The sequence below is a fragment of the Symphalangus syndactylus genome, chromosome 16, assembly GCF_028878055.3.
Source record: "Symphalangus syndactylus isolate Jambi chromosome 16, NHGRI_mSymSyn1-v2.1_pri, whole genome shotgun sequence".
NCBI lineage: Eukaryota > Metazoa > Chordata > Mammalia > Primates > Hylobatidae > Symphalangus > Symphalangus syndactylus.
This window is the reverse complement of record NC_072438.2, coordinates 13,709,270-13,737,054: the sequence shown is the minus strand read 5'-3', so window position 1 is coordinate 13,737,054 and position 27,785 is coordinate 13,709,270. Positions and strand designations below refer to the sequence as shown.

General features: G+C 59.1%; 1 protein-coding gene across 2 annotated transcripts in view; it reads left to right on the top strand.

Annotated features, from left to right (window-relative positions):
- Window positions 1-6,235: 6,235 nt before the first annotated feature.
- Window positions 6,236-27,785, top strand: part of HTRA3 (HtrA serine peptidase 3) — a 37,578-nt gene continuing 16,028 nt past the window's right edge. For both annotated transcript variants that reach the window (XM_055245710.1, XM_055245711.1), the window contains exons 1-3: window positions 6,236-6,837; window positions 19,302-19,401; window positions 23,411-23,633. In XM_055245710.1, coding sequence (XP_055101685.1) covers window positions 6,453-6,837; window positions 19,302-19,401; window positions 23,411-23,633 — 708 coding nt within the window. In that variant the 5' untranslated portion in view covers window positions 6,236-6,452. The remainder of the gene's footprint in view (window positions 6,838-19,301; window positions 19,402-23,410; window positions 23,634-27,785) is intronic.

Genomic DNA, 27,785 nt, shown 5'->3' with positions numbered 1-27,785 from the left:
GACACACAGAGACAGAGACACAGAGAGAAACACAGACTTACAGAGAACAGAGACACAGACACACAGAGACACACAGAGACACAGAGACACACAGAGAGACATAGAGACACAGAGAAAGACAGAGACACAGAGAGAGACACAGAGACACAGAGACACACAGACACACAGAGACACAAAGACACAGAACAGAGCCACAGAGAGAACAGAGACACACAGAGAGACACAGAGAGAGACAGAGACACAGAAAGAGACACATAGAGGCACAGAGACACAGAGACACAGAGATTCACAGAGACAGAGACACAGAGACACAGAGAGACACACACAGAGACACAGAGAGAACAGAGACAGAGAGAGACACAGAGACAGAGAGATACACAGAGACACAGAGAGAGACACACAGAGTGACAGATATACAGAGACAGAGACATAGAGACAGAGACAGAAAGACGAGACACAGAGAGAAACAAAGACATGCAGAGAGACACATAGAGAGACATAGAGACACAGATATAGAGACAGAGAGACATGGAGAGACAGAGAGTGATTGAGGGATGGAAGGAGAGAGTGGTGGAGGGACAGAGACAGAGTCAGAGCGATAAAGCGAATGTCATAGGACATGAGCGTCTGGGGACCCTGGGGAAGGCGCACGGCATTCTTTGTCACTCTCATGTGTCTATGAATCTATAATTATCTCAAATAAAAGCTCAGAACACGCGGAAGGAGGTGCATCCCGGAGGAGGGATGTGGGGCCAGGCTGGCCCAGCACAGAATAGGGAACGCTGCCCGAGTCGGGCAGGGGCAGGAGGGCGGGGACAGCAGGGCCCACGGCAGCAGGAGGCGGCGGGGTCGAGGATCGGCTACTCCCGGGGATGGGGTTTCTTTCTGGGGTGGTGGGAATGTTTTAAAATTGATGCCAGCGATGGTGGCACATGTGTGGATGTACCAAATACTGCTGAATCTCACACTCTACAAGCATGAATTGCATAGTTCATGAATTGTCTCACAAAAAAGCAGTTGCACATATATATGTTATGGAAATTATCTATATATTATATACAATAATATATTTTATATTAAGATAGTATATATTGTATATTATTTTTATATATTTTATTTAAGACTTTTTCTTGCTGGACGTGTGAATGGGAAGAGGCACCACAGGAAATCCCAGTTTCCTGGCGGGGTACATCCCGACCCACTGCATGTCCGCGGCCCCAGCCACTTTCTCCTCGGGAAGGAGGAGGCTTCGCCCCAGCAGGTAGAACAGCCCCTGTTGCCCATTTGCTCAGCAGAAAGGAGGCCCACATGGCCAGGTAGCATGGGACGGGGTGTGCTGGAAACCGGGGTCTGGGAAGATGGAGCAGTTTCGGGTGATGCCGGAGCTGGGCGTGGGAGTCAGGACCCGGGAGGGATGGAGGAGGAAGTCCCTGCAGTGGGGGTCCCGGGAACAGGGAGGCCGGATGCACTGCTGTCCCTACCCATGGAGTCTCCAGGACGAGGGTCGGGCTGACTCCCAGGGCTTGGGAGGGAGGGGGTCAGGTTGGGTCAGGGAAGAGACCACAGTGGGTAGAGGTTTGTGTGTGTTTCAGATAGAGACAGCTGTGCATGGGTGTGAGCTGTTGAGGCATTTTGTCCGAGGGTGTCTTAGAGGTGGTGGCATTTAGGGATGAGGGGTGGGGTGTCGCTTCACCTCTCGGAGCCTCTGCGTTCTTCCCTAGGACATGGGAATGGTCACAGTATTCAACCACACCTGGTCAGGGAGCAGCGGGAACGGGCTCAGCACTCGCACTGTGGAGGGGGCGCCTGAGGAGCACCTGTTTCCCCGCAGGAGCCCGAGGGTCACCAGAGGCCTCCTTGCCCCTCAGGGCGGAAGCCCCACCTTCCCGGCCCTCTGCAGTCCCCCAGGCCTCTGTGACCCTACAGAGGCAGCTCAAGCATCTCAACCTTACCCCACAGAGCAGTGTCCCCCCTACTCACCCCGGACAGCTTCCCTATTCCTGACACCCGGGTGGCCAGAACCATAATTTAGGCCATTACCTCACCCCAGCTCCCACTGGAGGATGGAGGCCTCAGATGACCCCTGGCCTGTGGCCCCTCAGAAGGTGGACAGAGGCCAAGCGGCCTCCAGGACAGCAGCACCGTCTGCGGGCAGGTGGGGCTGGCGGTCCTGGGAGAGCCGCCTCCCTGGACAGGACATCCCCTCCCAGGAGGCAGAGGCCATTGTGGTCCAGGGGGCTCACATTCAACCCCTCCTGGCAGGGCTGGGTGGAGTCAGGGTGATTTCCAAGAGGGGTTCGGGCTCCAGAAAGCCAAAGGAGGAGCGCCATGTGAAGAAGAAAGAGGGGACCCATGCCCAGCTGCGGGACCCTGACTCATCATTTCATTTCATCAGCCGGGGCGGGTTCCACGCCCTGGAAGCCATCTCCCCGCTCCTTCCCCCTCCTCCCAGCCTTCCTCCTGTGAGCCTCCAAGTCGCTTCTGCACATGATGAATCCCTCTGCCTGGGTTCCAATCCAACGCTGCAGGTCACTCACTGTGTGATCTTGGACATAGCGATAAGCTGTTGAGTCTTTCTGTCCTTGCTTTTTCATCTGTGCAAAGGGCATGGCAATAGTAAGACCTCCTTCAGAGGGTGTGGTAAGGGCTAGACACCTGCACAGTCCCTGGTACACAGTACATCGCAGAGGCTCAATCAATGCGACCTGCCAGTATCAGTTAGCCCGGTTGTCTCAGCCACCCACTTTCCCTTTGTGGGCCTCAGTTTTTCCTTCCATAAAATGGGTATGGAACAGCAGTGTGGCTCTGGGGGAAGAACATACACTTTGGGGTCAGATCCACCTTTTCCTAAGTCTGGGTCTATCACCCAAAGGCTGAGGGGCCTTGGGCAAGTCATTTAAACTCCCCTAGCTTGGCTTTCTGCACCTATAAAATGGCTGTAACTGGCATTCCCCCTTGAGGGGTTGTTCCCAGAGCTTACAGAAGCACCCGAGGACAGCAGAGCTGATGTCAGTGTTGGGAGGTGCAGAAAGGGTAGCCCCTGTCACAACCTACGCCCACCCCCCCACCCATCTGCCTGAGCAGAGCCCACCCTCTGAGTCACCCACTCACAGAGCCACCGCGTCTTATCACAGCTGACGATGGTCTTTGAGGTCCCTGGAGTGGTGTAAGTGGTGACCTCATCTGACATGAAGCCTGGACTTGGGCAGGGGTCAAGCCAAAGGGCCGGGCCTGCCCACAGCTTGGAGGGCTCCTCTGCAGGCCCAGGATGCACACTGCTGTCCAGCTCTGGGCAGAGATGGAGGGATGGGATGGGGCCATGGGGTCCTGGCATGGGACACCACTACCCTGGAGAGAGGCAGACCCTGGCCCAGCCCAGACCCAGGCTGGAGAGAGTGAATTCCATTCCACTGAGGATAAGCAACATCTCATCTTATGCTTGTTTGTAAAGAACTATCAATATTTCAGGCAGGGTGACAAGGGGGAGTAAGTAGAAATGAACGAAGGAGGGGTGTACGTAAATTAAACAAGCTTCTTGGCATTGTTGAAGAACGAGCTGAGATAACACGGGCCAGAGGGCCGGCCCTGCTCCTACACACGTTGGCCTGGCGGAGCCTGAATCTGGAGCTCTGGGTTGACGACAGAGGTGGTCCCATGCCGGGAAGCCAGAGACTTAGAGGAACCTCCCGGGTGGGTCCCAGGCCCTTGGGGAATCCTCCCCTACTCCTGGCCCCTAAGTCAGGTGTTCAGGGTTGGGGCTGGGAGGCCCCGAGGTTTACTGAGCGAGAGGCAGTGCAGGGCGGGAGCAGCAGGGGGCGCGGCTCTCCTAAGGACAGCGCTGGGCTCCCGCCAAGCTCAAGGCAGCCACTGTGAGCCCTGCCTGCCCATTTCAGGGAAGAGCAAAGGCCACCCCAGGGAACTGCATCCCAGCTGCAGAGCAGAGAAGGGTCTTTTCACTCCGGGCCTCAGTTTCCCTCTCTGTACAAGGGGACTAAATCCCCACTGCAAGGTGGTCAAGATGGTGACCGTTGGGGACAGCATGGTCTCCAGGGAGGAGCAAGGACTTGACCTAAGGACAGGCCGAGATCTGAGGCCCACCTGCCAGAAGCTCTGACCTTCCACTTCCCCAGCCCCGTTCTAAGGATCCTAATGCCCACCTCTCAGGGGCCTCCTCGTGAAGATTGAGTCAAGTGTATGCAGAGCGCTCCAGCAGCCTCAGGGCCTACACATCGGCATCTGTGGTTCCTTGGAAATGGTGGCAGGCTGCGCAAACTCTGACCTGCTGCAGCAGCCAGTCCTGGACCCTCTCTGAGACTCAGTTTCCCCATTGTAGATGAAAAGCTTAGGGGAAATGAGCTCTTGGACCCTTCCCAGGGACTTAGTTTCCTGCGCACTGGAGGATCCAGGGATGGAAAAGTGTTGATCTTCAGGGCCAGGTGTCTGCAGGAAAACACAGTCCCCCCACAAAGCCAGCTCTGGGCCACAATACCCCACCAAGGCTTGCTCGAGAGGCAGGCATCCTGGGCATGTGAACAATTCTCCTTGCCCCTTAGGCAAGCCCACCCTGCAGAGACATGAACTGGGAGCCCTGGTCAAGGTTGAGGGAGGCTCGGCCCAGCCCTGAGGTCACCAACTCCTAGCATTCTGGGTCATTCCTAGAAATGGCCTGAAATTCTCCACATCTTCAAAGCAAAATGCACTTGAGGTTTGTAGAGGCAGAAATGCAGGTGCTATTGCCCCTTGTCAAAGGGCCTTTCAGGAGGAGAAGCCCCAGGTCCCTTCTCTCCCCATCTCCTGGGACCCTTCAATGTCTCACTCTCTCTGGGTCCTATGGAGGCTCACACGTGGGGCCCCGCCTCCTCCCACCTCGACCTCCCCAGACACCCTGTCTGATGGGGCCACTCCCTGCCCGTCGCCTCAGCAGTGCTCAGGCCTTCCAGGACCCAGGGCTCTCAGGGATCAGGCCCCTCCACCTTCCCATTCCCCGAGGCCCTTTAACCTCCAGCTCCCCCTCCCTCCTCTGGACCAGAGGTACCCCTCCCCATTCTTAACTTGGGTATCTGTGAACCTGGATGGAAAAACATTTTTATTTACCCCAACAACTCCAACTGAAGTCCAGCATTCATTCCTTTGGGGGTGCAGTTGACCCCGGCCAGCAGGGACTGTGGCTCCATGGCCAGTAGAAGCAGTGTTTTCATCCCCATGTCACCGCCCTCACTGAAGGTGTCTCCAGTGGCAGCCCTCTGCCCAGGGCTGCTGCGAAATGTCCACTGGTATCAGACGACAGACAGACCAGAACCTGTCATTAACATGCTGATAAAGAAGCCCATAGGCCACGCTGTCATGAATTGCTTCATATATTTTGATAACTGTGTTTTGATAGAGTTGTTCCCCTTTGTGACCCCATGGTCTTTGCTTTATGCATTTAAATGTACTTGACGACATCTTTCTGAAAAGGACTCCCAGGCTTCGCCAGGCAGCCCAGGGGACTAGGGACACACACGGTGTGAAGACCGCAGCTCCAGGCTGTGCATGCGGGGTTGTCTCCTGCTGCCCGGACCTGCTTTTGCTTTCGAGCCTCTGCCGAAGTCACGGCCAGCTCCCCCTTCCTATCCCGCTGCTGCACGTCCAGATCCTCTCCAGGCTTGACATTCACCTCCAAGGGGGGTTCTGCCCTCTCTCCCGACTCCGCAGCCTTCACCCCATCAGCTGACACACTGTCACCAGACTCTGACTCTCGTGATGGGACCTGGGTCTGAAGGGGCCCTGCAGAGAATGCAGGAGCAATGATGAGAATGGAAACAGCTTCCTGTTCCGTGGACAGCGAGGACTGGGGAACATTGCTCAGCCCTGACCTCTGTGGTTCTTCCAAGGACCCTATGAGGTTGAGAAATGCTGTCAATTCCCCTTTCCTGGAGGAGGAAACTGAGGCACAGAGGAGACTGGACCCGGACAGACCCCTCCAGAGCGGGGAAACGCATCCCCCAAGGTTTCTGGGATAGGCTGGGCCAGGGGGTCCTCAGCAGAAAGGACCCCTGCGTGTCTGTAGCCTCGGGTTTTCCCAACCAGGCAGACCAGAGAGTCCCAAGGCCTGCCGGGTGGGTCCAGGCCCGGAAGGCCAGGCGGGGCCCTGTCGGGGCCTGGGCGGGGCTGGCGGAGGGGCCGGGCCGCCCCTTCCAGCGAGGGCGGGCTGGGCGGTCGCCTTTAAAGGCGCTGGGCCAGCCGCCCCCGGACCGTCAGGCTGGAGGGAGCTGAAGTCCGTGCGCTCTCCGCGCCCTGGGGATGCCCTTGCCGCCCCGACGCCCGCCAGCCTGAGCCACCGGCGCATGTGACCGCGCGTCCGCCCCAGTCCCATCCGTAGGCGCCCGGCGCCCGGCCCCGCAGCGGCCTCGTTGTCCCCGCCGGCCCCCGCCCGGTCTCCCGAGCTGCCACCCGCCGCCGGCCTGGCCGCCATGCAGGCGCGAGCGCTGCTCCTTGCCGCGTTGGTCGCGCTGGCGCTGGCCCGGGAGCCCCCTGCGGCACCGTGTCCCGCGCGCTGCGACGTGTCGCGGTGTCCCAGCCCCCGCTGCCCCGGCGGCTACGTGCCCGACCTCTGCAACTGCTGCCTGGTGTGCGCCGCCAGCGAGGGCGAGCCCTGTGGCAGCCCCCTGGACTCGCCTTGCGGGGAGAGCCTGGAGTGCGTGCGCGGCCTGTGCCGCTGCCGCTGGACGCACGCCGTGTGTGGCACCGACGGGCACACCTATGCCAACGTGTGCGCGCTGCAGGCGGCCAGCCGCCGCGCGCTGCAGCTCTCCGGGACGCCCGTGCGCCAGCTGCAGAAGGGCGCCTGCCCGTTGGGTAAGCCCTCGGGGGCCAGGGAGGAAGTGACGCTTCTTTCTCTTGGGGAAACTAAGGCCGGGAGTTAGGGCCGAGCTCAAGGTCGCCCTTCCCTGGGCACCACCTGGTGGCCCTTCAGAAATCATCCCGCCAGCCCTCTGGTCTTTCAGATGAAGAAACTGATGCCCAGAAAGGTAAACCGCTGTCCCCAAGGTCACAGAGGTAGAGTCAAAAGGGAAACCCAGTGGTCTCCTGGCCACCCGAGGGGCCTTATCTAGGACTGTTTCCAGCTGTGGTCTCTTCAGAACTGTTGTCTCTTGCCCATTCCCTTGGTCCTCGGACCCCTGCTCTGTCCGGGTATTGGGTGAAGGGCACTCTTTCCTGCCCTAAATCTCCAGCCTGGGTGCCCTCTTGGGTGATGCTTCTTTCCTTGGGACTGTGGTTAAGTGCATGTCTCCACAGGACTGTGTGGGAAGGGTCGGGGTGCAGCTCCCTGAACTGCTTAGGGCTCCCCAGGGAGAGGCTGCTTGGGGGAGAGAATGTCGGGGTCAGACCCTAGAACAGCCTTTCCTGAGGCAATTGGCTCTGGGTTGCATCTCACCTTGCAGGTTGACTCTGTGTGTGGAGGAATATGCTGGAAAACCTGCTGTACCTTTTTCCCTGTTTGGGGTGCCTCTTAGGAAGGCAGACTCTGCTGTGGCCGGACAGGGGCTCACTGAAGACCAGAGACGGGCCCCGGGTTCACGGATAGGAGTCAGGGTCCTGCATGCCATCAGCTTGCAGGTGGCAGGGAGAGACGTAGTAGCCACCAGAACAGGCTCTGTGGAGCCTCAGGAGCACCATGGGGAGCACCAAATGCCTGGGCACCTGGGAAGCCTGCAGAGGGCTTCCTAATTCTTCTGCAGTCCGCCGAACACAATTCCAAGTGTGTTCATGGTCTAAAAAGGTTGGGAAACTGAGCGCTTTATTCCTGTGGTGGAGACTCACAGGCTGAATCTATCAGAGGTTCTGAGAAAACCTGCAGTGTTCTCAGTTGATAAAACCCAGGGGTTCCCCAGAGAATTTCAACAGAGAGCTCTTCTTTTCTGGCAGGACACACGTGACCTCCTCCCAGCACGCTGGGGTTCCTGGGAGCCCTGTGTGGGAGGCATCACTTGGGATTAGCTAGGATTATGTGGAAGAGCCACCGCAGGGTTTGATAGGGAGTCCCAGTCCACCTTGTGCTGGTACAACACCTGAAACTGGGCAGTTTATACAGGACACAGATGTATTTCTCGCAGCTCTGGAGGCTGGGAAGTTCAAGACCAAGGTGCCAGCAGGCTCGGTTGTCTGGTGAGGGCTGCACTCTGCGGAAGGGAGGAAGCTGCATCTTCACACGGCAGAAGTGCAGGCAGGGACAAGGCGGAAGGGTGCCTGTAGCCTCTCTCATAAGGAGCTTCAACCCATGCTGGAAAGGAGGAATCCTTGTGACCTCATCACCTCCTAATGCCCCACCTTTTCATACCATCACATTGGCAACACCTCTGTTTGGGAGAGAACACGTTCAAACCATCATGGGCATGAGGGTGATGAGGTCCGGCTTGTGTTGAGACTGCCCAGGAGGCTGAGGGGTGCGAGTGTGGGGCTGCGGGGTCTCGGAGACGTTGTCATTGACTCAACGCCTGCTGCACCGTCACGGTGGCTCATCAGTTTGGGGCTTGGTGCTGGGGTACCTTTCCTGGGCCTGCCTATTGCAGCCCAGCTGTGTGGATGGGGGCCGCCTCCCCACGCCGATTCCCATCGTGGAAGGCATTATGAGAACAGGGCTGCAGGCTCAGGGCTGGCAGGGAGCTGGAGGCAGCCTGGGTGTTCTGAGACACTCACTGACTCCTGGAGTCCGTGTCATGAGGCGTCTTCTCTGTGTGCCTGGCTGGCCCCAGGCTGGTGACAGGGCACAGCCATGTAGCAGACCCTGTTGGTGCCCTCAAGCCTCACAGACCATCGAGGGGACAGAAGGGAGGGTACGAGGAGGAAAATAGTCTTATCCCCAGAGACAGGTGCATGGGGAGCTCAGAAGGCCAGGAGGTGGCCGCGAGCATGCGGTCATGGGCTGAGGCCTCAGTGCTGCGGGGTCTGCGGTCCCAGCACACCTCTTCCCAATGAGGTGACCTTAGACCACTTGCTCACCCTGAGTTTCCTCAAATGAGAAGTGGGGGCGACAGCAGCACCTGCAGGAGAGCTGCTGCCAGGCACGAAGGCACACACTCTTTGCCTGATGGGTGACCCCAGACCACGTTGTTTCATATGTTGTTATCACTGTGGCGACCGACCCACATCCGTCTCACCCAGCAAGGTCAGGAGATGCTCTCCAGAGGAGGTGCCTCTGTGCCAAGCTGTGGAGGAGGACGGGGAGCTGCCCGGGGAAGGATGGGGTGGACGGGGAGGGCATGGGCAAGGCAGAGACCTGCACAGGACCTGAAAGCCCTGTCGCCACCAGAGTCCACGGAGCCAGGAGCCAGGTGGGGAGCTGGGGCCCGGTGGGGAGGGGAGGGGAGGCAGAGAGTGCAAGCGGGAGGCTGCTGGCCATCTCCAGGGCACCGTTCACACTGTGGGTGGTGTGCAGCCCTGCCACTGTAGCCCGGTGCACGGGGACCTTGGACAGCCAGCTTTCGGCAGGGTGACACACAGAGTCCACTCCCTGTGGAGGCCTTGGGTGCCCGGCCTCTCCCCAGCCCTGTCTCATTTCCCATGGCAACCCTGGTCCTTTCCCAGGCACCACAGATGTGCTGCCGGAGGCCAAGAAGGGTGAGGGACTGCTCTGAGGTCACATGGTCAGGAAGTGACCCGGCTGGGCCTGGCCTGGGTCTGGCTGGCTTTGAAGGCTATGCTCTGTGGGGCTCCTGGCTTTTCCTCTGCAAGGGGTGGCAGGGCCCCTGAGGCTGGGAGTCGGGTCAGGCCTGGGCCCCCGGCTCCATCAGGCTCAGCCTCCATGGACTATTCCAGCAGCGTAGCCGGCCTTCCGCCCTCCCGAGGTCCCAGCCAGAAGTTGCTGGGTGCCGGTCACACTTAGCGGTGTGCCAGGCGCTGCCGGGCGTTTCTGGGAGGAAGTCCTGCCTGGTGAGGGCAGCCGCCTGTGGCTGAGCTTCCTTGTGCGCTCCTCTCACCTCCCCATGTCAGCTCCTCCACCTTCTCCCATCCTCTAGGCAGGAAGATCTCCTTGATCCCTTCTCGCATCCCTCCCCTGCCCACCCCCGCCCTGGTGACCTCATCTGCCATTAAGTCCTCCCCAGGTGCTGGGACTTCGGGCCCTATCTCCAGCCCCCGGGGTCTCTCCTGAGCTAGAGTCACGTGGAGATGCCTGCGGAGCTGCCTCAGGCTTCGCTCTTCCCAGCCCCACTGAAAGGAGCACCAGGATATTCAGTGGGGAGCCTCGATCCCCTCCGTCCCTGCGCCCCTCACTCCCCTCTGCCCCTCACTCCCCTCAACGCCTGCCGCACTGTCATGGTGGCTCATCAGTTTGGGGCTTGGTGCTGGGTTACCTTTCCTGGGCCTGCCCGTTGCAGCCCAGCTGTATGGATGGGGGCCCTGACTCCTCTCCACCCCTCATTCCCCTCTGCCCCTCACTCCTCTCCACCCCTCATTCTCCTGTACACCAGGAGTCCTCTCAGCTCATCCACAAAACATCTCCTGGGGCGCTCTGACTTCCCCCCACCATCCTCCCTTCCATCACTTCTCACACAGCAGCCAGGATCACCTTGGTCAATCTGTCCTGCCCGTCACCTGCAGGCTTCCTTGCAAGGCACCCCAACACTTACCTTGACTCACAGGGCCCTGTGCCTGCCACCTGGCCCACACCACCCTCAGTGCCGTCTCCCACTGTCTCCTCATCCCTGTGCTCCGGCCTCACGGCCTCACCGGTCTCTTTCCCATCTCGAGGCCTTTGCATGCACAGTGCCCACTGCCTGGCATTTCCTTCCCTTGCCTTCGCGTGGTGGGTTCCTCATCCTGCCTTCGCCCGGATGTCCCACTGCCCTGAGCCGCCCGCCCTGGCCACTGTGCCCAGGTCGTCCTTCATTGCCTGGTGAGCACACTCAGGGTCTCCGGTGGGCCCTGCACACAGCTGTGACTGTGGGTCAACTTCTCTGCACGATCCCCATCTCCTCCAAGCTCGGAGCCTCACAGGGTAGGGGCCTGGGCCAGTGCGTGGCCTCTGTAGATGACATGAAATGAGACGAGAGCCCATGTGATATGTGAATCTCCTATAACCCTCCGGGCCCTTCTTGCATACCTCCAGTGACGGAGGCTCACCACTTCTCAAGGGAGCCCTTGCATCTTCTCGGGTCCATGTTAAGGCAGCGCAGTTGTGCAGAGCAGATAAATGTCCATCCACGGGGTGGTAAAAGCGGGGATAAATGTGTTTCTGAGGGCCTGTGTGGAGAAGGGCTTCCCTTTGTGCATAAGCAGAGCTCTGAGGCCATGCAGCCTCTCCTCTGGCTGCAGATAAACAGGCCTTGGAACCTGCCATGCGCTCAGAGTGTACAGCCCCGGAGCAGTTTACAAGGTGGCATTTAATCACCGGCTTTTATTGTGCAACCCCAAGCAGGTTCTGACGGCATCTCCCGGTTGTATTTATTGAAGAACTTGGGTTGGCTTTTGATTTGTAATCCTCTTAGCAGCTTCCTGGGGCTGCACATGCCTTGGAGTTGAGCATCTGGGACCACTCAGGCAAGATGGCGCCTCCCCTCCTGCCCCGCCCACTCCCGCTGGGGCTGCAGGGCTGAGCCACAGCATCTGGCGGCACTGGAGGACTTGGAACTGCCGGCAGAGCTGCTTGGCCAAGAGCCTTCGCCAAGGCCGCCAGGAGCCAGGAGTCCAGCCGGACTGGAGCTGAGACCAGGGCGCTGTGCAGCTGCCCTTCCTGCCAGAGCTTGGCCTAGCAAATGCACCCTCACCCCATCTGCCAGCCTGCGGTCTTCCCCCGACAGGCCTCTGCCCTCCCATGCAGCCCCACACAGCGGCCTGAAGGGACTTGGCGAGACCCGGACCTTCCCTGCCGAAAGCTGGGCCATGGCTCCCACGGCCTCAGGACTAAGTATAGCCTCCTGGCAGGCTCGCAGGCTTCGTGTCCCCGACCACTGCCTCCTGCCCACATCACCACAGCCGCAGACCCCTGTGAAACCCCCATCCTGCATTGTGAGGGACCAATGACAATGCATGGAGCCCAGAAGAGGAAGAAACCACCTTCAGAGTGGGGGGAGGGCTAGATCAGGAGGGCTTTCTGGAAATGGGGGCCTCTAGTGGCGGAGAGGCAGGTACAAGGGGGCCTGTGCACCCTTGGCCTCCCACAGGCTCACCAGGGCCTGCCAGGTGGTCTGAATGCCTTCCGCCCAGGCTTGCTTTGAGGGAGGGAGGCCACCAGGTTTTACAAGGTCAAGGGTGTGACACTGGGCTGTGTTCCAGGCCCACAAAGCCTTTAACACATCACTGGGGTATTGATGTCCTGGTTCTGTATGAGAAAGGGTTCCGGGAGCTGTAGGAAGCCGCCCTCCGTCACTCAGGTAGGGTTGGATGGCTCTGCCTTGAGCCCAGGTCCCCTGGTTCCCCAGCCAGTGCTCTGAATACCAGGCAGGCCCCTAGCACCTCGAAGTGTCTGCCTTGCTTCGTTTTGATGAGGATGTTTGTGGACTAGTGGGTGAGACAGGGATTAAAATCACAGACGCCTGTCCTTGGTGCAGCAAAGACATGGCGAGGACACGTCCATATGTTCCCCAAGCTGAAAGCCAGGTCTAGTGCAGGGGTAGCAGGTGACTCCCTGGAACTGTGCAATGTACAGCCTGCCCCCCTGTTGCATTACCCCGCTCCAGCACGTGATGGGCAGAGCACCAGGACTGGGACCCAGTTCTGTCCCTCATGTCTGGCTGCTCAGGGTGGAGTCCCAGCTCTGCCCCAGAAGTCTCTGAAGCTCTTTGCACTTCAGTTTCTTCATTTGTGAAATGGATGACAGTGGGGCCCTCCTCACTGGTCACTGCACAAACGAGATGATGGACTGAGTGTGCTTTGCACGGTGCCGGACTCATGGAAGTTGATGTGAAGGAAGGATGGCAGGTGGACATGCCTTACAGAAGTGGAGTTACTGAGAGTGAGGGAGAGGGGTCGAGGAAGGGGAGGAGCTGGAGGGCAGTGTTTGTGGAGGTGCCGCCATGTGCTGGCCCTGCCGGAGGGAGTTTCATTGGCCCTGGTCAAGGCAGGGAGGGCTTCCTGTAAGAGGAAGGCCAGGGCTGTCTTCCTTGCCTTCAGTGGCATGGATGCTCAGAGGCCTGCCTGACCCATGGCACTGTGCACAAGGACCAGCCTTCTTGGTAATCTCAAGCAGGCCGGCAGCAGCGCCTCCTCCTCCTCCCAGGGGCTGGCCGCGGCCCAGCTGGGTGTGGAGTTTCACAGCCAGAGGAGCCAGGCTGGCCCCACATTGAGCTCGGGTCTAGGTTGAGCTCTCCTGGGGCTGGACAGGCTGTCACATTTGCCAAGGGCCAGCACGGAGCAGGGGAAGCACGCAGGTCAGGGCTTGCGGGGCCTGGCTGTGCACCTTGCGCACATCCCATGACCTCTCTAAGCCTTGTTTCCTTGCCTGTAAAATAGACTCAGTTCCTGTCTTGCAGAATTGCTGCAAGAATTCAATGAGATCACAAACTTCGGAGCCCAGCCTGACGTCCCATGCCCAAATCGGGTCCCGCCTGCGAGGTGTGGCCCATGGAGGGGGAGGCAGCGGGTTGCTCTGAGCCTGGGCTGCAGCCCTCATCCTGCCTGCGTTCCACATGAACAGATCTCTGGGCTTGAGGGTGGCAGATGGCAGCATCCACCCCACGGGGAGCCACAGCTGGACCTGAGGCTTGTGGGGGCACGGTTCACTTGGGGACATGGCTCGGGGGGGGGGGCACAGTTCACTAGGCGACAGGCAAGTTTTCCAGAGGAGGGAAAACAAAGGAAGCTGCCCTGGGAACTAATTAGACCCAGGAGGCAGCCCCTTTAGTGGTAGGCGGGGCTGGGGGCTGTCGAGGGGCCCCTGGAATGGCTCCTCTGTCTCTGAAGAGCATTCATTCGCTCCCTCATTCGCTTCCTGCCCACTGCTGCGGGCCAGGTCCAGCCCAGGTGCAGGGGTGCAGGCCACAGGCACACTCCCAAGGGACCAGCTTTGGGAAGGGTACGAGGTGCTGGTGCTGTTGGGCCCAGAAGGAGAGGGGGATCACCGCGCTTGCAGAGCCAGGGTAGGCTCCCCAGAGGAGGCGCTGCTGACCTGGGCCCTGAGGAATAACAGGAAGGGCATATTCCTGGAGGAGGGAACCACATGTGCAAAGGCACAGTGACACTTAGGAGCCTGCATTCGAAGGAACCAGAGCTGAGGTCCACAGGGGAGAGTGGCAGCACGTGAGGCTGCAGATGTCGATGGGACCAGGACACCCCAGGCCTGGAATGCCCTGCTAAGAGGTTGCCATCTGGTCTGTAGACCATGGTCACCATTATGGACAGATGGGCACAGCCTGGGACCCATGGCTATCCACTCATGGCTCCTCCATCCCCAGCTCACAGCTGACCACTGGGTGGCAGAGGGGTCTGCTAATTGCAGAGGGCAATAAAAGAAGGAGCAGGGACCTTAGAGATGGAGGAACAGAACTGGGTGTCGGTCCCAGCTCTGCACATTATGTGCTAGAGGGACTGATGCATACAGTTGGGCAGGTTGTGCACTGCACAACTGCAGGGAAGCTGGCCACTCTGATATTTGTCAGTAAGGGCCTGGAGTTACGCAGTGTACAAACACAAGGTATCGCCACGGGATATCTGGGCCTCAGCGTCGCCATCTGTTCCACGGCAGTTATGACTGTCCAGAGCCAGCACGTGGTCCTCTCTCAGGGTCGGCCACAGTCCCCCAGGACTCCTGGGAGCTCCATCAGGCAGGGCTGTTGGAGCTGGAGCCCTGGCACCCTACTTGTCTCCCCTGCCCTGCTGCGCCCCTTCCTCTCCTGAGAGGTGACACCGGACACCTAGCCTTGGGACTTGATTGCTTCGCTCTGTGTCAGGGTCTTCCTGACTGAAACTTCCAGGGCCTTTAGATTCCAGTTTATTAAGGGGGAAAAAAAAAAAAAAAGGCTAACGGCTGAATCTGGTTGAGACTGACTGTTGACTTCAGAACTTTGGCTCGAGTATGGGGTGGGGGTGGAGGTTGTCAAAAACCCCCAAATAAACAGAGTCTGCTTCCCAGCCATGGGGCCCACGGTTTTCCTGTGGAAAGAGGCAGTGGGAACCGCGTCCTCCCTTCCCCCTGATTCATGGCTGATTCATCTGCGTGTTGGGAGGAGGAGCTGGGGCACGGGGGCCCCTGCCCCCACCCCACCACCCACCGAGGTCCGCTTAAAGGGACAGGACCTGGTGGGGCCCTGCAGGGGTGCCCCAGGCTCTGGGGTTGCCTAGACCCTGAAATCCAGCAGACCTGGGCCAGTGCCAGGCCTGCCCTCCCTCAGTGATTGATCTTTGCCTCTGAACCTCAGTCTCCTGGGCCATAAAATGGGCCAGTGCTGCTGCTTTTGTGAGGCTGCTTGGAGACTTGGTTAATCAGCTGACCCACATTCTTTCTTCAGGGTGCTCTTTGCAGACCTACAGTGTGCTGGCTCAGAGAGCATCAAGAAGGGTCCCCTTGAACTTCTCTCCCTTCTCTCTGTCTTCCTCCCCTCCTCCCCCTCCATCCCTTCCTTCTGAAATGTCTCAGCGGCTGTCTCACCCTGTGCTGGTTACCACTGGGGTGTGGAAGTGAACCAGATGGTCTCTGTCCCAAAGGAGCCTGGGGTGTGGGGTGGGCACGTGCGGGCTTCTCTTTGGAGACTCTGTGGAAAACAGGCCATCTCCCCGCCCTGCCCCATGGCCCTTCTGTCTCAGGCCTTGCTCTCCCTCCCTGTTTTATTTTCTCTTTGAAAAATGAAAAAAGTCACTGTAACTTTACCCCAACCCCAAACAACCACCATGTAGTAGGATTTTGATGTTTCCTTCAAGGCTTTCCCTTAACGAATATTTTACAGAGGGTTTAAAAGCAAATCATCCCGTATAAAATCGAGTGTCACCTATTTTAAGTGACCTCTGGGAGACCACATCGGGGAGAAAGTCCTTCCAGTGGAGGCCGCAGTGCGGTGCAGATCTTCAGGCTGCTGTCTCAGAGCTCAGGGGCCCAGCAGCCCAGGTGCTTGAGGGGGTCCAGGGGCTGGGCTTTGGCGCCAGCTCTGCCACTCCCCGTGGTGAGACCTGGGCCAGGTCAAGCAGGGGGTGGACAGGTTGGGGCCCAGAGAGCTTTCTGGCCCTGGCTGTTGGAGTGCCTGAGTCCAGGATGCAGACACACAGGAAGGCAGCCTTTTCTTTTTTTTTTTTTTTTTTTTTTTTGAGACGGAGTCTTGCTGTGTCACCCAGGCTGGAGTGCAGTGGCGCGATCTCGGCTCACTGCAAGCTCCGCCTCCCGGGTTCAGGCCATTCTCCTGCCTCAGCCTCCCGAGGAGCTGGGACTACAGGCGCCCGCCACCACGCCCGGCTAATTTTTTGTATTATTTTTAGTAGAGACAGGGTTTCACCGTGTTAGCCAGGATGGTCTCGATCTCCTGACCTCGTGATCCGCCCGCCTCGGCCTCCCAAAGTGCTGGGATTACAGGCTTGAGCCACCGCGCCCGGCCGAAGGCAGCCTTTTCTAATCACCTGTGGGAGGAGAGGCGCTGCCATTCCTCCTTCTGCTGTGTTCACACTGGGCCCAGGTCCCTGTCTGCCGTGGCTGCCTGCACAGGCAATGCGGGCTCAGCCTATGGCTTTCCATGTGCTGTGCCCCTGCCCGTGGGCTCTTCCAGGCCTGGGTCAGGGCACCTCTGCATTCACCCACCCCATGCCGGGCTCCTCTCTGCCTCATCCCTGATGATGCTGTGCTGTCTCTGGTCGGTCACTGACTTGACCCTTGCCCCCAGCTGAACCACTGTCTCCAGTAGCCGTCACGGGTGGGCACACAGGAGGCACCCTGCACACATGGCTTGAATAAGGCTGTGAGCAGTGGCAGATTCAGTCCAACTGGGGCTGCTGGGGGACTGCCTGGAGGGGGCAGGATTAGGGCCGGGCCCAGGACCAACCAGAGCATCTTGGTAGGGAGAGTAGAGATAGGTCGTGCAGGGGGAGCTGTAGAGAGGTGGATGATGAGCAGAAACTGGAGTTGGCGGCCCGACAAAGGCCACTCCGTGGGAGAGGTGATACGGTCCCAACTGGGGGCTGTGCCCATGCCCTGGCGCTTCTCCTCAGGCGAGGCACATGGGGCACCAGCCTCAGGCCCCAGGGCACACAGGGGAGCAGCAGATCCGCTGAGTCCTCCTTCCTGGAGGGAGGAGGGCCTGGGCCTGGGGGTTGCCCTGGAATCCCTCTGGGTCGTGGAAATTGTTGGTCTAAGGGCATCTTGTGAGAGCTCCGAACCAGCTCCAAACCTCACCACGGAAGCAGGCTGTGTGGCTGGTGTCCTTCCTCTCCACTTGGGGGCTAGAAAATGAACTCAAGTTCCCAGGGGCAGGGAGGAGGAGCGGACAGGCCTGGGCTGCCCACTCGGGCCGCACGGCAGCTTCACCTCACCAAGGCAGCCGCCCGCTTTGTAGGTGTTGAGCAGGGCAGCGCATCCCTCATGGAAGCAAACCTGGGCACACAGAGAGCCCTGGGCCCACAGCAGGCCCTGCCCCTGGGGTGTTTGTTAATGTGACCTCTGAACCTGAGACCCCGCTCTGCCACAGTAGTTTGATCTATGACGAGCCTCGCAGTGGCCGGAGTCTCCCAGCCCGACTCTAGCCACCCCAGACAGGCGGCCTTTGATTCAGGCTGACTGAAGTGGACGAGGGCTGGTGTGGTTGGTGCCTGCGGGCCGGTTGAGAGGCAGACATCGGAAGTCTGGGAGACCCAACACCAGAGCTCGAGCCAACTCCCCGGGTCCCAGCTCAGGCTAAAGGGCTCTTCAGGGCCTTGGGGAGCCGCAGGGCAGAGGTGGGGGCACCCAGGGAAAGGAGCCCCGCGGCCTGCGTTCAGATCCTGGTTCTCCCCTCCCAGCCATGAGTCCTTGGGCGGGGGGTTCTTCTTACAGAGCCTCAGTGTCCCCACCTTTGAAATAGAGGAAAAGTTTCCTCCCCCCAGCTGCCCCTGGAGAGTGGGGGGAATGAATTGGGATGTGACTGGGGATTGTGTTTGCCCCGTGATGATTCCTGGAGCACGGACCGCGGCCCGGGCCCTGCCCCCACCGTGGCATCCACCGTGGTACCTTCGTGCCTTTGGACGATCCAGAAAACCAGATTTTCCCTCGGTCCCCATGCTCGGCCACTTCCCAGAGATCAAGAGGAATGTGGGCTGCAAAGCTGGACATTATGGACTGAGCCCTCTACTCCCCATCGCCAAGGTGGCTGGGTGGGTGGGTAGCCCCCCGGGCAGGGACTCGAAGTTTGCAGTCCTCCACGCTCAGTTCCCACAGATGTGGTAGAAGGGCATATTCAGTCCCATTTTTCAGATGAGGAGTTGAGGCCCAGAGAACGTAAGTAATCTGTCTGGGGCTACACAGCTAGAAAGCAGCCAGGCCCAGCCGAACTCCTGGTGTGTGCAGCCCCCAGCCCAGTTGCTCATTGCGGGGCCCGGGAGCCACGAGCGAGGCTGAGCGGCGTGGGTTCCAGATGGTGGGAACTGGAGAGATCCCGGCACAGGCCCGTGCAGGAAACCCCGAGAGCTGTGGGCCCCGTGCCACTGCATGCCTCAGGCCTGTGGTCCTGGCAGCCACAGCCCCCACTGCTGACGGCAGCAGGAATCTGAGCCCGGGAAGTGTCCAGGGAAGTTTGTGAACCGTCTAGCAAGTCGGGCTGGGGTGTGGCCAAGTTAGACACAGATGTAGGGCCCTGTGTACTCAGAAATTGGCAGCTCCTTTGGCCCAGAGGGGCCACACTGTGTCCGGGCCTGGGTAGCTCAGAAGGGTCACCTGGGGGTCTTCCACTACACCCCCGCCTGGACACTGCTGTAGCCCCAGGGCCTGGAGGGACTGGCTGGAGCCGGTGAGGAGAGGGCCAGTTCTCTCCTGTAAGGGTATTGCTGTAGCATGAGGGAACAGACAAGGCCCAGGGGAACTGACCCGAGATCCGGCCCCAGCCTCACTCCCGTGTGGCCCAGGGCAATGTCCTAACCTCTCTCTGAGCCTCCTGGCCAGCCTGGCAGGGTCCAGTGAAGGGGCAAGGAAGCCCAGCACATGGAAGCCTTTTTACCCATTCTCGGGGTGAGTGACCCCCTTCCCAAATGCCTGGTGTCACTGCACTGCTGTGGGGTACGGGGTCCCCATCAGGCTCAGCATGGGCCGAGGCTGGCTCTGAACCGGGACAGGGGTCTCAGGAAGAGCCTCCTCCTCCTGCCCGCCCGGCATAGGCCTCTGGGAGCTGGCAACATCGGGGTCTCACAGACGCACCTGGCCCTTCCCGCCAGCGCAGGTCTCCACCAGCTGAGCAGCCCGCGCTACAAGTTCAACTTCATTGCCGACGTGGTGGAGAAGATCGCGCCAGCCGTGGTCCACATAGAGCTCTTCCTGAGGTGGGTGAAGACCCCTCGCCCCTCTCCGCCTCCCGGTGACCCCCGGCACACTGGCCAGCTGCTGGGGCCCAAACCAGGCTTGATTCTGCAGCCTGGGCCATAGAAACTGGAGTGGCCTGGGGTCAGGCTGACCTCAGTCACATCTCCCGGCTGCCTGTGTGCCCCTGGGGAAGGACATCCCCGCTAAAGTGACTCCACACCTGCTGGAGCTGTAGGCACCAAGAACGTGCACAGCTGTGGGTCTTTGTCCCTTCATGCTGCAGCCCATGCTCTTGGGTACCTGCAATGCGTTGGTCGTCCTGAGGGGCTGTGCAGTAAAGCAGACACAGACAGAGCCCAGCGGAGGAGATGCCAGGAGACAGCAGGTGTGTGTGCAAGGAGCAGAGGCACCGCAGGCAGACAGCAGGGCTCGGGGCAGTGGGAACCGGGGGCTCGGGAGGCCTCACAAGCTAAGCCTGAAGTAGGCACCCCGAGAGCTGGGCCAGTGGATGCAGGGCAGTGGGGGCAGCTCAGCAAGCACCGAGGCGCATGTGGCCGGAGCAGGGAGGAATGAGGGATGGGTGAGTGAACGCACGAATCAGTGCACAGATGAGTGAGGGGAGGAATGAGTGAGTGAGGAAGTGGCAGAATGAATGAGTGAGGGAGGGAATGAGTGAGTGTACAATGGATGAGTAAAAGAATGAATGAATGAGTGGAGTCGGTCAATAGGGAAGCAGGATGTCCCAGCCCCGTAGAGGAAGTGGTGTGTACCGTGTGGCCTCAGCCCCCGAGCAAGACCTCTCCTTGCAGATGCACAGGCAAAGCCTCCTCCCCTTCTTCCCTCAGGGCCTGCCCCGGTCCCTGCCACCATCCCCAACCTCTCCCACCTCCCCCATCACAGGGACCCTCTGAGCTGGTTTGGGGGAGCCCTGCCTTCAGAACCTCCCACTGTGCAAACTGCCCAATGTCTGATCGCTCACACCGAATCCTGAGGGCTCGTCCCAGATTGACTTATATCCCGCAGAAGCAGACTGAATGACTCTTCTGAGGTTTGGGGTGCTTCTCCCATCCACCCTTCCTGGCCCTTTGGCCCCTGGGTGTGGACAGAGCCGGCAAACAGCCTGATGAGGAGGCCCCGGAACCAAGCTTCATTCACCCTGATAGGGATCAGACAGCAGGGCCAGGCGGACAAGGAGCTGGCCGTGAGCAGTCACCAGAGGCCACAGGCCAGGGCTCCAGGGACTTGCTTGTTTTCACGGCACTTTCCCTGAGGCCTCCAGCCTCCCTGTGATGAGGCTCCACTGCCCTAGGCCTGGCCCTGGGCACTGAGCATCTGGTGGCTCATCGGGAGATCCCAGGAGTGATTCCTGCTCCAGCACCGCCTCCCTGCTGGCTGGCTCGGCCCTTGTCTGGTCCAAGCCCCTGTCATTAGGCGTCACAGCCCCTCTGCCCTCCCCATCTCAGGCTGTCCAGCAGAGGCGGTGCTCCTTGAACGGGGGTGAGAGAGCGCATGGCGGGCACATAGCACCTCAGCGTCACATCCTCCACACCTGCTGGGAGCTCCCTGGGCTGGGGGCTGTGTAGCCCATGTTTCTCAAAACAGCCCTGGAGGCACACCCATGCAGGACCCACAGCCCCAGTTGCCACCCTGTCCAGTGCCCCATGCTGACGGACCTCTCACTGCCCCCTTGGCAGCACACTGACCCCTCACTGCCCTTCCCTCCGGCCCCGGGCCCTGAGACATGTCATTGAGGAAATTATAACTGGATGGGCTAAGTGGCACATTGCTGGCCTTCCAGGAGGTAGGGATGGGGGCAGCATCTTTCTGGAAGGCCCCAGCCACCAGGCTCTGAACCAGCTAATTACTGACTCCAGCCCAGCTGGGAGGCCGTTTCCACCCTCAGAGCCTCCGGTGGCTGATTCCCTGAGTGGGTGGGTGAGACCCAGCAGACAAGATGAGACAGATGCTCGTCCGGCACAGGCCTCCCGGCTGTGACCCCTGACCTGAGGTCTGAGTGTGGGCAGGGAGGCCAGTGGGCAGCTGTGGGCATTTTCCGCAGACCCCGCAGGTGCCTGGCCCTGGAAGGCACCTTGGGGCTTCCGCAGGCAAAACAGGTGCAGTTCCTACTCTGGGGCACACACGGAGTGGGTGTGGCAGAAGCTGGCTGCGGATGTGGGTGGACAGAGGCTGGGATCACCGTGCGGGGTGGCTGAGTGGCCAGACGCCCAGGCTGCCTGCTTTGCCCTTTGCCCGCCCGCCTGACCTAGGCAAGTAGTTCAGCGTCTCAGGGCTCAGTTTTCCCACCATGAAGACCTGAGAGCTAGGGATGACAGTAGTTTCTTGTGGCTGCCATAACAAAGCACCACAGACCGCATGGCTTAAAATGACAGAGATGTTAGCTCCCAGGGTTCTGGAGGCCGGAAGTCCTAATCAAGGTGTGAAGGTCCTAATCAAGCAGGGCTGCCTTCTTCTAGGGGATGGGGGGGAGTGTCCCTGGCCCCTCTACTGGCTCTAGTGTTTTCCGCAGTCCTTGGTACGCCTCAGCCCTTAGACCCCTCTCTCTGCTGTCTGTCTCCATCATCTCATGGCCTTCCCTTCTGTGAGTCTGGACTTCCCTCCCTTAAAGACACCACAGACCCACTGTGATGTCACCATAACTTCCTGACACCTGCAAAGACCCTGTTTCCAAATGAAGTCACATTCACGGGTCTATGGGGTTAGGACTTGGCGGTATCTCTTGGCAGAGACACAGCTCACCACAGCACCCCCCTTGTAGGGTGCCCATGAGCATTCAATGACCTGCCTGCCTCAGAAGGAGCACAGGATGGCATTCACTGCCATCCCTAGTCCTGTGGGTCACAGCGAAGCTCCTGTACTTTGCAGAGACTGTCACCTCCCTGCATGTGCCGGATGCTCCCATCCCTCCATGCTTTGTCTCTTGCTGTCACCTGCCTGCATATGCCAGACGTTCCCATCCCTCCACGCTTTGTCTCGCACGTTTTCCTTGCTCATCTCTACTAAGCAGCCTCAGGGAGTGAGTACCTGCTCTGGGCTGGGCCCCACACTGGGGTCCTGAAGGCTCCCACCCTGGAGAAGGTCCCAGGCTGTGTCTGGCATTCAGCCTCCTCCCCTGCTGGACGTGGGGCTGTGGTTTCTACTCAGAGAGCTCTGGTGAGAACTGGGGATTGTTGCCCATCAGCGAACGCCAATGCAGACCCAGGCCAGCTCCACTCCATTCACAGAGGGCAGGGCCCAGGCTGGCCTCATCTGTGCCTGTGCACCCCTGCCCTCGGGGTGTCTAGGGCTCGGGTCCTGCATCTGCCTGCTGCCAGCACTGCCACATTTGGGGCTTTAGGCAGCTAGCCTGGGGGTAGGGGTGGAGGGAGGTGGGAATAAGCCTTCCCAGCCCTCCCAGCGCTCACCCGGTCGGGATGATCAGGAATCTGCCCCAGCCTCTGGGGAGCCTCCCTTCCTGGGTACCTCCTGCAGCCCCGGAGGATGCTGTGTGTGCAGTGGGGCTTTTCCCCTAGGGCCAATTGTCCTGTTTGTTGAGAGGCGTTTTAGAGCCCAGGCATCACCACTCGGCGGAAGAGGTGGTGTTGTCCTATTTCCCAAATGGGGAGACCAAGGCTCAGAGAGCTTCACTGACCTGCCCACGGTCAGGCAGATAATAAGTGGGGCCTGGACTTGGGATTAGCATCCTGGTCTGTCTGGCTCCATGCTCCGTAGTCGGGATGGCGAGTGCAAGCTGGGAGTCATCTGACACATCGCAGGCAGCCCGTCTCATCTCAGCAAATTGCAGCCAGAGGTGATCATCATCACCTCTTTATGGCTGTGACTGGGTGCAGGCGCTGGTGACTTGGCCAGGTCACAGGGCCAGGATTCAAAAGGGAGTTTGAGGGACTCCAGACCTGTGTTCTGTCAGCCGCACACTGGCTCTGCTCCTCGCTGACCAGCCCCGCCACTGCGCCTGACTCCCCTGTGTCCTAGCCCCACCCTAAATGCCCGCCCGTGTCTCCCTGGCTGCAGACACCCGCTGTTCGGCCGCAACGTGCCCCTGTCCAGCGGCTCTGGCTTCATCATGTCAGAGGCCGGCCTGATCATCACCAATGCCCACGTGGTGTCCAGCAAAAGTGCTGCCCCGGGCAGGCAGCAGCTCAAGGTGCAGCTACAGAATGGGGACTCCTATGAGGCCACCATCAAAGACATCGACAAGAAGTCGGACATCGCCACCATCAAGATCCATCCCAAGGTAGGTGGCCGTGGGCGGAGGGGCGGAAGCACCTGGGGCTGGGCATGGCGGCCTCTTCCTAGACGGAGGACCGCAGAGGCGAGCTAGCCCCACCTTCCATCAGCCAGGGGGAGGAACCTGAGCCCAGGGAGGACTGGCACCCGGCCCAGGGTCACGGCTCAGAAAAGACCAGGAGCCCAGGTCTTTGGACTCCTTGCCCGGTGCTCCCCAAGCCACTAGGTGCAAGGCAGAGCCAGGAAGTGTGTGGCCCACAGTGTGTGGGCTGTGGTCCCGTATCACACCCCACGGAGGCTCTTCACTGTCCCACCTGGGCCCACTACTGGGGATGCACCTGCCCTGTGGGATGGCGTCTGGGTGTGGGCGTGGAGGCCAGTGGGCTGCTGTGGGGAATACTTGGGACGGGGACCCCATCCCTCCACTTTCACGTCTGTACCTCCCACCAGCTGACCGAGAAGAGAGCTGCACTGAGGCCCCCAGAATCCTCTTGTTCCCCCACCGGCTGTTTCTGGAAGGCCTGCTCTCAGCCGGGCACTGACTGCACTCCTCTAATTCTCACCACTGGGAGGAAGGGGCCTGTGTGAGTCCGTTTTCACACTGCTGTAAAGAACTACCTGAGACTGGGTCATTGATGAAGAAAAGAGGGTTCATTGACTCACAGTTCTGTAGGCTATACAGGAAGCATGACCGGGAGGCCTCAGGAGACTTACAATCATGACGGAAGGCAAAGGGGAAGCAGGCACATCTTCTCATGGCAGAGCCGGAGAGAGAGAGAGAGTGAAGGAGCACATGCCACACATTTTTTAACCATCAGATCTCGTGAGAACTCACCACCACGAGAACAGCATGGGGGAAGTCTGCCCCCATGATCCCATCACCTCCCACCGGGCCCCTCCCCCAACACGTGGGGATTACAATTGGACATGAGATTTGGGTAGAGACACAGAGCCAAACCATATCAGGGACCTCGTTATCTTGGGATTTCAGATGGGGAAACTGAGGCTTGGAAGTTAGGTAACTCACCCCAAATCACAGCGCACTGCAGCAGGGCCGGCCTGCTCAGCTAGGACCCCGGCCTCCCTCCAGCTTGTTCTTGTCTTGCCCAATGCCATGGTTATATGACCCTGGGGACCACAGTCGAGTTACCTGCGGCTCCCCATGCTGTGAGGTCACTGAGTCCCATGTCTCACACCAGCACTGGACCCGGAGCTTCCCTCGGGCTGGGCAGTTCACCTTGGCTGGTTTGAATTTGGCTTCCTCTCTTCCTGGATGAACGTTGACAGCATTTGTGATGAAGTCTTCTGCAAGGTGGTTTCCTCTTGCCCCATCAAGGGAGAGGAGATTTAATGGTTCCAAAGAGTTCCCCTAATGGGGACCCTTCCCTGCTTTTCAGTCCTCTCACGGTCGCAATTGAGTCTGGGGGCATCACCTCCATTTTAAAGACAAGGAAACCCACTGAAGGGTGTGCTCACGGACAGGAGTTGGCAAATTTTCTTTTCTTTTTTTTTGAAACGGAGTTTCGCCCTTATTGCCCAGGCTGGAGTGCAATGGCGCGATCTCGGCTCACCACAACCTCCGCCTTCCGGGTTCAAGCGATTCTCCTGCCTCAGCCTCCCGAGTAGCTGGGATTACAGGTGTGCACCACCACACCCGGCCAATTTTTTTGTATTTTTAGTAGAGATGGGGTTTCTCCATGTTGGTCAGGCTGGTCTTGAACTCCCAACCACAGGTGATCCACCCGCTTTGGCCTCCCAAAGTGCTGGAATTACAGGCATGAGCTGCTGTGCCCAGCCTTTTTTTTTTTTTTTTTTTTTTTTGAGATGGGTTCTTGCTCTGTCACCCAGGCTGGAGTGCAGTAGCAGGATCTCGGCTCACTGCAACGTCCACCTCCCAGGTTCAAGTAATTCCCCTGTCTCAGTCTCCCAAGTAGCTGTGACTACAGGTGCATGCCAACACCCTCAGCTAATTTTTGTATTTTTAGTAGAGATGGGTTTCACCATGTTGGCCAGGCTGGTCTTGAACTCCTGACCTCAGGTGATCCCCTGCCTTGGCCTCCCAAAGTGCTAGGATTACAGGAATGAGCTACTGCACCCCACCCCCAAATTTTCCTTCCTTCCTTCTTTCCTTCCTTCCTTCCTTCCTTCCTTCCTTCCTTCCTTCCTTCCTTCCTTCCTCCTTCCCTCCCCCCCGCCTCTCTCTCTCTCTCTCTCTTTTTTTTTTCAGGGTCTTGCTCTGTTGCCCAGGCTGGAGTGCAGTGGCATGATCACAGCTCACTGCAGCCTCAAACTCCTGGGTTCAAGGGATCTTCCCACCTCTGCCTTCCGAATAGCTGGGACTACAGGCATGCATCACCACACCTGGCTAATTTTTAAATTTTTGGTAGAGACAGGGTCTCGCTGTATTGCCCAGGCTGGTCTAGAACTCCTGGGCTCAAGCAATCCTCCTGCCTCGGCCTCCCAAAGTGTTGGGATTACAGGCATGAGCCGTGGTGCCCAGCCAGCAAATTTTCCATGAAGCCAAATGGTAAATATTTTATCTTTGCAAGCCCTGTGGTCTCTGTCACAACCACGCATCTCTGCTGTGGCAAGAATGCAGCCTTAGGCTGCACAGGTGGATGTGGCTGTGTTCCAGTAAAGCTTGATTCACAAAACAGGCAATGGGCGGCATTTGGGCCTTGGGCCAGTTTGCAACCCCCACTCAAGGACCCCCATGGGAAGAGGAGGCAGGTCTGTCTCTCCCACTCTGGCAGCTGTGGCAGAATGCTGGCAGGACTGGTGGGGTGGTGTCCAGGTGGGGCTGAGCAGGACGCCCCACCAAACACCTGTGACAAATGGGTGCCAGCAGAGCTAGTGTGATTCATGTCCTGCAGGCCCTGGTCAGCACCTATGGCCATGACCTGAGGTGGGAAACGCCCTCCTAGCCCCTAGGCGTTAAATCGAGCCATGGGAAAGGCTCCTGACCCTCACCTGTGCGCCCTCCTTGGGTGCAGGGAGGATGGGCTGACCCTCCCCAGCTCACGGCCTCACCTGTGCACCCTCTTTGGGTGCAGGGAGGATGGGCTGACCCTCCCCAGCTCACGGCCTCACCTGTGCACTGTCCTTGGGTGCAGGGAGGGTGGGCTAACCCTTCCCAGCTCATGGCCTCACCTGTGCACCCTCCTTGGGTGCAGGGAGGATGGGCTAACCCTTCCCAGCTCACGGCCTCACCTGTGCACCGTCCTTGGGTGCAGGGAGGATGGGCTGACCCTCCCCAGCTCACGGCCTCCCAAAGATTTCAGATGTTGTTATTTCTGTCTCCTTGGCCGGTCAGCAATGGAAAATGTCATCTCTCTGGATCCTCGCCTTCCAATGTGTAGGCCTGGTTCCGCCACCTGGGATTCTCTCTGCCATTGACTGAAGCTTCTTGAGCACAGAGAACAGAGGGGCGGTCTGAGCCTTTCCCACACCAGTGCCCGCCCACCAAGGGCTCCTGTAATCCTGTGTGGGGCTCCACGTCGCCCCTGTTATTGACAGCTTTCTCCTCGTATTGAAAGCTGCAAGGAGAAACTTTCTTATGTGACATGATGGTGTATAGTGAAAGGGAAGAGGACTGAAACGATGAGAAGGACCAGGGCCTGGTGGAGGGGAGCCGTCCAGAGGGTCAGAGGCATGGGGTCCTGCCCCACTGATCTCCTGAGTTGGGGCGACGCTCGTGAGACCTGGCCGATCGCAGACCCACGGGAAGCTACAGGGTAGTGCCGCAAGGTCCCAGGAGACTTTCCGCCAGCTTCCCTCAACGGTGACATCTTAGGTAATGGGTGCAAAACCAGAACGAGGAAGTTGATGTGGGTATGAGCACAGAACCGCCTTCCCCGCTTTATCATGTGTGTGTGTGTGCGCTTCGGCACCTTCTGACAAGCACCCGGGATTACCTTCTCAGAGTGTGCACCACGCAGCTTCCGGAACACAAAGCCCGGCTGCTCTCCGTGCTCCCAGGCTAGTTGCAGAGTCAGATAATCAGACAGACAGGCTCCGCTGGCCCCATGCAAAAGCAGAAGAGGAGTGTGCAGGTGTCTCAGTGTGCGCGGCGGGGGGCAGAGCTCGGCTAGTGGCTTCACCTCTCCAGGCCTCAGTCCCCCGTGTGTCTCTATTGGGAGATGAGATGGAACTGGATCAA